This window comes from Sinocyclocheilus anshuiensis, unplaced genomic scaffold (assembly GCF_001515605.1).
Source record: "Sinocyclocheilus anshuiensis isolate Anshui unplaced genomic scaffold, SAMN03320099.WGS_v1.1 scaffold35, whole genome shotgun sequence".
Lineage (NCBI taxonomy): Eukaryota > Metazoa > Chordata > Actinopteri > Cypriniformes > Cyprinidae > Sinocyclocheilus > Sinocyclocheilus anshuiensis.
In genome coordinates, this window is record NW_015552558.1 from 864,890 (window position 1) to 874,581 (window position 9,692).

The 9,692-nt window shown below is 36.0% G+C and overlaps 1 protein-coding gene across 1 annotated transcript in view; it reads left to right on the plus strand.

The window, feature by feature from the left end:
- Window positions 1-2,347: 2,347 nt before the first annotated feature.
- Window positions 2,348-9,692, plus strand: part of txndc5 (thioredoxin domain containing 5) — a 21,407-nt gene continuing 14,062 nt past the window's right edge. The window contains exons 1-4 of the mRNA XM_016455306.1: window positions 2,348-2,646; window positions 5,614-5,766; window positions 5,965-6,070; window positions 6,228-6,324. Of these exons, the coding sequence (XP_016310792.1) occupies window positions 2,474-2,646; window positions 5,614-5,766; window positions 5,965-6,070; window positions 6,228-6,324 (529 nt within the window). The 5' untranslated portion in view covers window positions 2,348-2,473. The remainder of the gene's footprint in view (window positions 2,647-5,613; window positions 5,767-5,964; window positions 6,071-6,227; window positions 6,325-9,692) is intronic.

Here is a 9,692-nt window from a genome sequence, read left to right on the forward strand (position 1 = left end):
GGGCATAGAGGACCTACAATAATGTACAGTATTTGAAAAATAATGTGTTTTTTGAACATTAAAGCATGTCAACATATTCTGTTACACCAAATACACAAAATAATGATCTTTAAAATAGCATCATATGACCCTTTTAAAAGAGACAAATACAAAGTTCTGTCAGAAAACTCTAGATGGCTAGATAGTTTCTAACTCAATCTGCTATAATGATATCATTATTCACATGGCACAGCTGATTGGTTCTTTTAATATCAGTCAATGAGATTGCGTCTCAACATTCAAATATATAGCTAGTGCTTGCTGTAGCAGTTGCAGTGTGCTTCAGAAACCCTCCACCTTCCCCAGCTCCACCTGCACAGATCTGCTATGGGGTGATTTCATGTATGTTATATGTGCAGCAGCAGTATTTCTTACATGCTCACAGCAGCATGTCTGTGAATGTATTGGCAGTAGCAAGTCTTGGTTACAGAGTGTTGGTTAAGCTTGGACATTGCATTCAGCAGATATAGGTCAGCTTGTAAAAAATTGGCATCTTGTTGCAAAATAATTAACTTATATCTTCTCAATGGTTTGACGAGTCAAAATTATGTTGATAACTTTTTGTCATGAGTGCCTGGGGATAATATGTGCAAACTTTCATGCAAATCAGACAAACAACCTAGAAAGAATTTGAAAAAGTACCCCTTATGTTTCCAGAGATATGGATCAAAATGCAAATGTACTTAATATAGCGCCACCTAGAATCAGGCAGATGTGTGTCTGTGCACCTGAGTAGCAATGCATAATTGGGACCATCTTACTGAGTTTGGGCTCTCTTCAATTTATAGTCTCTGAGGCCCATATTGTTTTAGGACAGAAAAATACTCAAGGCTTTTCGCCAAGTACATTAGATGTCACACTGTAATGCCACTTTAGCTTTACGTGCTTGTTTTGGATATACAGTATATGAAAAATCATGCAATCCTAGAATAGTTATCCAAATAACTTTTCTGGAATATCTCTGAAAGGGTCTGATTGTTTACACTGTCAGTGTGATAAAGCCCATTCTTCATGCTCACAAGTGGTCCGCAAATCAGCACAAATTAGTTACTTTGTTATTAATTTAGGCCTACACAAAAATGAAAATTTGTTTCTGCCCAAAATGAGTTCATAACCCATAATAACTATTCCAGCAGTAAAAAGTCCATCCCCAGTTCTTCGCACATGTGATATCCACTGACATACTTGTTTAAAAGTGTTTTCTGTGCATATTTCTCTCCTGATTCAGACATGAAGATATTCACTGGACAAAGCAATATTATGGATTTTTGGCCAAAAGCACTGGGTTAAAGTTAAAACGACTTAATATTGGGTTAATAATGCCAACGTTTCGCTCCACAAAACATTAATTGATGAACTAGAGTGTGGAATACTTATAGATTATTATAATATTTTTTTTAGCAGCTGTTTAAATTCTCATTGGTGGCACCCATTCATTGCATTTTGTTGGTGGACAGCTATTGGGAACAGACTGACTAGTTTCTGGTCACATCTGGGTCTACGAAGCATAAATGAGCTTTAAATGACCAGAAACAGAAAATTATCTGAGTGAAACGTTTTTAGTGAGTTAATTTAAAGGTGCACTTCTGTGCCTGTGACAATCATTACGGATAAAAACAGACAAAGGCTACACAAAACATGCCTTTTACTTTATTAATGTAGTTACAGATTATTGTGTCACAGATAAGCTATGTAAAGTAATTTAATGTTAATAAATAGTATTCTATATAATATAAACATATTAATAAAAAGTGGCTGTTGATACAAGTAAATGGTGTTTAAGGCATTATGCTTTATATACACTTAAAATTGTGTTGTGCTAATGTGTTATGTCGAACTTTGTTATCAAAACCCATCTTTCTCTGATAAACATATTTATATTATTAATCTGTTACTTATCTTAGCAAAGTTTTATATTCATAAGTCAAAAGTAATTCAAAAGAAACCATCATATATTACATTTTGTAACACTGATCTTAAAATATACTTTGAAACCCTTTCTAATATGAGATCACAAAATAAGAAGCTAATAAAAACAATACCAATTCTAAAGCTTTTCAAAATTATGTAACTGCCCTAATGTATGTATTTTTTTTCTTTTCATTCTGTTATTTTTATTTTATTTATATATATATGTATATATATATGTTTGTATTAATTTTGCGTTTTTGTTGTTGCTGTTGTTCTGTTTTGCATGCTTTGAGATGTGCAACGTTTCCCTGTTTCCATTGTGCCTTTATCAGCCGCCGTACACAAGTGCCCCGGATGCGCAGCGTAGTCCACAGATCTACAGCGCATTCGGCTCGTTTCCACAGCTCTGCTTGTCGATGTTAGGATGTTGTACATATCAGCTCTGTCTGTTAGCGGCTCACTCTCTCACACACTCATTTAAACTCATAGCTCCGGTCCGCTTCATTCACAGGCCTGCTCAGTTATGAACATGACGCCGTTTTTAGCGAGTTTTATTTATTTGGCGCTGTTATGTAGTAGGATATGCTGTGATAATGACACAGAAGAGGATGAGCACGCCAAACACACATACACGGTGGAGATGTTCAATGATGCCGTCTCTACTGCTCCACACTTCGTCATGTTCTACGCGCCCTGGTAAAACTGAACACTTATAACTGAATATTTTCATTATATTGAGATATATCTAAAATGGTAAATGCAATGAGATCAGTGCCGTTATGTTGGTTCTGATTTAAATTGCTGCGATGTTTGAAGTGACTCCATTAACTCCATTAGCCACTTTAATCTACAGAGACACTCATTATAAAGTCAATTTTGGATGAAGTTTCTAATGCACGTTCATACAAAGACACGAAGCACAGCTTTTTGACATTAGAGTGATGATAATAGACTTTGATAAAAAGTTTAAATTCCTGCACTCATAAAGTTTTAGTGTACGTGGCAGAGCATGAACAGCCATGACATCAGACCCAGTTTCCAACTCTCGCGAGACAAATAAGCAACCGCAGCTTCAAAAACAAGCCCAATATTTTTTTGATGATTTATTATCATCAATATGATTTATTATCAATTATTTATTACCAATAAATGAGCCTGCAACATATTAAACTGAAACCACTCTTTTATCTGAAAAGCAAAAACAAAATACAAAAATCAGCAAACTGCAACAAAAGTGGGAACTAAACTCATCTCCAATCACCTGTGAGCAGAATAGGATTGGAGAGATGGAAAAGGAGAAAAACACAAGAGCTTCAAAGGGAAGCTGTAACATAGTCACATATTTATAGCCTACTAAAATATAGGCTATTTGAACCATATTTACTCTTAGTATTAGTATAGGACTACTTGTTTTTTATTTCAGCCTGTTATAATTAATACATTACAAAAACTAAAATTAAAAATAGTGCTGTCAAACGATTAATCGCTTTCAAAACAGTTTTTGTTTACATAATATATGTGTGTACTGTGTATAATTATGTATATATAAATACACACATACAGCATAAAAATATTTACATTTATTTATTTAGTCATTTAGCAGACACTTTTATCCAAAGCGAGGCTACTCCTCTACGTCTACTTCTATCATCGCTTGGATTACAGCGTCACGCGCCTTCTTTTTTAACGTGATTTTTCTCCAATGAGGGGGAGGAGGGCGTCCACAAACATTAGGCAAATTACGCTGCAGCACTTATATTATTGCACTGGTTGGCTATTAACTGCAAGCAGACAGAGTGTCATTCAATGCATTGGAGAATACGGCGAACATAAATAAAGAAACAAAGTTGCTTGTCAGATTTTCCTAACAAGCAACCGTATTTTTTTAAATAAGCCCAAAAAAACGCAACCCGCGACCTGGGATTTTTTCACGCAACTTTACAAAAAAAGAAGCCCAAAGTCGTGTATAATACGCGGACTTGGCAATTATGGTCATAAACTTTCCCTCCAAAAGTGCAAGTCACCATTGACTCTTTAACCTTTGAGAGGTGTGACCTCCACAGAACTTAAAAGGCCTCACTTCAGTGACCTGCCTGGCTTTTTAGTCTCTTCACTCGTCTCTCATCACCTTCCCGTCTTCTGGTTGCTAAGTCCCAGAGCCGGCGCTGCCGCGCCTGGCAGGCCTCGACACAACTCAGTCTGTGGTACTTTTAGATCCTAAGAGGATGGGGATGCTGAGTTAGAACTATTCTGGACCCCTAAGTTTGGTGCCAGGCTGTGGCCTCGTCTTTCCATTCACCAAGGATTTTAGCTGATGTCTCTCGAGCTCCACGCTCTTCTCTTTTCAATTTCCACCTGGGAAGAAACTCCCAATCACCACCGAGTCAGAACACTGTTGCAGTTCATCACTCTTCAAACCTGGAAGAACATGATCGCAAGTCCAAACCTTGAAACCATCAAGACTTTCATCCGAGATTGCATCCGGACTCTCGTTCAACGACCAAGGCAACTTATACTGAATGTTCGCTGGACGAACAGATTAGTCGATGGCAATTTAATTATGCTACAGTTACTACTGTAATTGTAATTAATCATAATTAATTGTAATTATTTATATACCTTTCCCTTTTGAGCTAATTTGCTACACAGATCTGCTTTTAATGCCCTGTGCAGTCTCTGGATGTGACATGCCTACAGCTCACCACAGATTTTTTACTCCTCTACGTCTACTTCTATCATCGCTTGGATTACAGCGTCACGCGCCTTCTTTTTTAACGTGATTTTTCTCCAATGAGGGGGAGGAGGGCGTCCACAAACATTAGGCAAATTACGCTGCAGCACTTATATTATTGCACTGGTTGGCTATTAACTGCAAGCAGGCAGAGTGTCATTCAGTGCATTTGGGAATACGGCGAACATAAATAAAGAAACGAAGTTGCTTGTCAGATTTCCCTAACAAGCAACCATATTTATTAAAATAAGCCCAAAAAAACGCAACCCGCGTCCCGAGACTTTTTTACGCAACTTTACAAAAAAAGAAGCCCAAAGTCGCATATAATACGTGGACTTGGCAACTCTGCAGACATCACTTCCTCATCGTCTTAAAATAAAAGTACAATGGTAGTACCATGGTCTTTTAAACATGTGCAGTGGTAATACTAGGGTTATTTTTAAGGATTAATGGTACCATATTAAACCATGGTAATATGGAAAAAACAAAAACAGCATACAAATTACCACAGTTCTATCTATGCAGTGGTATTACCATTTTATTATTTGATGGTATTCAATCAAAACAGCCACAGACACAATCTAGAAGTGATTCTAAATCGCTAAGCAATATTCCTGAATTAATATACCATCATAATCTTTGATTTTAAACTTTATTCTTTTGGTTTTCTTCTGATTACTGTATTTTATTGTACTTTATTTTATATTGTTTATATTGTTACTTTATTTTATATTGTATTACTTTTATGTTGAGAACGATTCACTAAGGCAGATATTTACCTAAACTTAAAGCTAAAGCAGATTTAAGAAGTTGCTTTAGTTTTGTAGTGACTCATTGCTCTCCTATTTTATGAAAAATGTTGTAATATGTGAAGGAATAATGAAGTAATAAATAGTATGATAAAAGTGTTTGAATATGTTTGTGGTGTGCAGGTGTGGTCACTGTCAGAGGCTGCAGGGGGCGTGGAATGAGTTGGCTGATAAATATAACAGTATGGACACTCCTCCAGTGTATGTTGTGAAAGTCGACTGCACAAAAGACACAACGTTTTGCTCCAGTGAGCATGGGATCCGTGGATACCCCACGTAAGCATTATTTCTCTGTTAGTACTGTACATCAACTAAAAAGGTGTTTCACTTATGCAGAATGCCAGTAAAATGATTCAGATGTGTAAAAACATTTTATATGCATGATTTATAGTCACCTGACAGTCATGTACCTAAGGTAAAATTACATGTGGTTTGATTATTCATTGACTGACTAACTTGGTGTTTGTTTTACAGTCTGAAGTTGTTTAAACCTGATCAGGAGGCTGTAAAGTATCAGGGCCCAAGAGATCTGCAGGCGCTGGAGAGCTGGATGCTGAAAACCCTTCAGGAGGAACCTGAAGTAAGATCATAAACAGCTAAAATGCTTGTATGACTAGAAAAAAATCTTATGCTTAATTTTAAAAGCACTTTGTCAAATACATGGTCAAGGTTTAATTCTAAAATGTCACAATATTACAGCACTCGTTCTTATTTTGTCTTTCCCCATCTCACCCCAGGAACCCCAGACTGAACCCGAGCCTCCCAAAGTCCCTGAACCCAAACAGGGCCTGTATGAACTCACAGCCACAAACTTCAAATCACACATCTCTAAAGGTAGTAGCCCAAAACATCTTTTAAAAAATATTATATTCATGGATGCAGTCTAGGAAAAAATGCCTGAAAACATCATGACAATTAATACAATCTTTCAATCAATACTGAATGGTAGTAGTCGGACTGGGCGATGAAACACTATATTGTTGAGTCATGCTAAAATTTATGTCGATAACAATGATAAGCTCTGGACATTTTTACTCTATGTATTAATCTAACTGAAGAAATACAGGTGACAACAGCCAGTCAGTGCTTGTTGTTAACAGGCTAACTCTGCATGTTCTGCATAAATGAATGGCATGGTTTCGTCTGATACACAAACTCAAACACACGTGATGCTCGTGGTGATTTCAGCATCTGCGTCTCAATATATGAGGACATGAACTTCAATCTACTTTTTTTCAAATTTTCTACTTGAAACAATAGAATAAGAAGAATAAGTTACTGATCAGATAAAATCAGTATTAACAAAATTAATTTGCACTACAGAGGTGGCACAGAAGAACACAAAAGTGGCATGTATATTTACAGACATTTAATGAGGCTCAGAGGTGGCATGAGTGCAGTTAAATTCATAAATGAATGTTGCGATTAATATAGAAATAGTAAATGATTTAAATAACTGAAATGATACTTTAAAAATGAGACTAAAACTGCAAGTACAACCCTCTACATTGCGAGTAAATCACTCGCATATGCGACTAAATCTTCACTCATATATCCACACAGTATATATACACACACACACATATATATATATCAGTCTGGCGAGTAAACAAAAAAATTTACTAGCCAATGGCGATTCAATTGCCAAGGTGTTCGTAGAGGGCTGCAGTAGGTGGCGGCAAGTCACTGATTTTATCACGGAATAATTCATTCAGTTGATTCGTTCAACTGATAATTCGTTCATTCAGGAACAAAGCAAGTGTCTTTATGAATGAGTAATTGAATAATTGACTCATTAGATCCGTTTAAAAACACACATTCTTTCATAAACAAATCATTGCTGTGTTTGCTTAGAGATGTGCATCATGTCAGTCATGACTTTGTTTGAAACTATTTTCATTGACGAAATATTGATTTAATAACAGTTCAGTAAACAAGAAGTTAATATCAGTAACTTACATTGTCTAACTACAACAGTATTGCCTGATTTTGCAGATCACATTTGCAGACTCCTTTATCATTAAAAGCTGCTGCTCATCTTCGTTCATCGCGATCTCACAAAGTTCCATTATAATCAATGAATCTCTTATTTACATCATGTCTACACTTTGTTATAGTAGAGGATTCGTGAGCTTGCATAACTCAGCACTGAACAAAGCTCTGGTGTTTTGAGCAGTGAGTGAATTCTGACTAACATTGCATTCAAGGAAATCTACAGATATGTCTGTGATGCATTACTCAATGCTGCAAAAACACATTGTATGTAAGAAACCATTGAAGCTCCTCGAGCGCAAACACAAATATGCTGATTGACCCAGTCGCAGCTGGTGCTCCTACAGTGTTTCCCCTGCCATTATATTAGGGGGGCGCCCTGCCCCGCAAATGTCAACCCCCCCCCCCCGAAGGTCGTTAATTTTATTCAATTTTATTTTCTATATAGCGCCAGATCACAACAGAATTCATTTAAGGTTACCTTTCCTATAGAATAGGTCTATACCTTGTTGTTTTATTAAACAAACTAAATAGCCTTGTGTTATTTATCTTATTTACACGAAGGCATGTCATTACTGTCAATACATGGTCGCGCGTTTACAATTCTCCTCTGCTCTCTGTATCGCGCTCGTGCGCACACACAGGTAGGGCCCTATGATTTTTGCGATGCAGAAAACGCAGACTGAATCGTGGAATCCAGTCATAAAAACGGAATTTACTGTATAATGCGGAATGTCATGGAATTTGTCAAACTTTAAATGAATTAATCAAAAGTAGGTGAGTACACTTAAATATGGACTAGTATATGTAAATATTAAGCCATAAAAAGACTATTTAAACACGAAATACACACACGTTCTGTGTGTCTAGGGTTGTTACGGTATGATAATCGTCTCAGAAAATATCACGGTTTCACGGTTTTCACTGTATATATTAAAAAAATAATTCTTATCAGTAACAATGACTCTTAAAAGAACAAGAACAAGTTATTTGAGTGAACAAATCCTTTATTACAACAAACTTGAAACCATTTTAATGAAATAAAGTCTCCCTTCTGAAAAAAAACAAAAAAAACAATAAAAAATAAAGCTGTACACCTTATGTATATCTATATCACACTTTAACATTTTAATTAATGTTTTTAAATGTTATCAAATGAAAATGTACAACTCCTTTTATTTTTGGCAAAGTTAAAACATGGACAAACATTATATTCCTTGAAAATAATGTTTAAATTATTTTATTATTAATAATATTATTGTTGTTATTATAACTTTGAAGTAGGCTACAATGTACAATGCTAATATCATAATATACAATGTCATAATTTCACGTTAAATCGAACTTTTATTTTGACGGGTTGTAGCAGACCTGTGTATTTAACAATGTTTTTTCTCAAATAAAACTTGGAGATGTTTATTTACATTTTTACATGTTCATGTTTATGTATCTTAGACGCTGAAAACACCATTTATGTATGCGTACTTCAGTATGTAATAGATAAAACGGCGCCCCTCAGAGACATGTAGAAACAAGCAGATTATTTATATAGCAGTCTCTTTGCGCATAAATATTCACAGACATTTATCATATCTACTTTTGATTTATACATCCATCAGATGGCGCGTTTTACGTGACATCCTCGTTATACTGTAAATTCCATATTCACAACTGCGCCGGGATTCCCTCTGCATCACGGAAATCATACGGTCTCAACTTATAACTTGTTGTTAATGCGACACAACTTCATCTGCATGGAGATATGGTGTCCGCGAAGATGTTGGATGTATTGCCTGCTTTTGCAGCCACATTGCGTCCACATTTTTTGCAAATTGGATCCATCCTCAAGGACAAACCCGCGTTCGTTTTTTTTTTTAATATCCGAAGTATTCCCATACTGCAGATTTTAACTTTTTTTTCGGCAGGGATGGAGATTAGATATAATCTCTGTCTCTGTCATTTTCTCAGGGTGTCCGCGGGGTCTTAAAAAGTATTAAAAGTTGATAAATCAATTTAGAGAAGATTAAGGCCCTTAAAAAGTCTTAAATGGCATATTCCAAGGTATTACATTTTGTATCATCTTTTCATTATGTATATTTGTCCGAATAGTGGGGTTCTGTATAGTTTATTTATGGATTCCTGCAAGATTTGATGTCATCTGTTACGGCGCTCACTGACTGACTGCGCCGCTGCGTGATAGCACGGGGTTT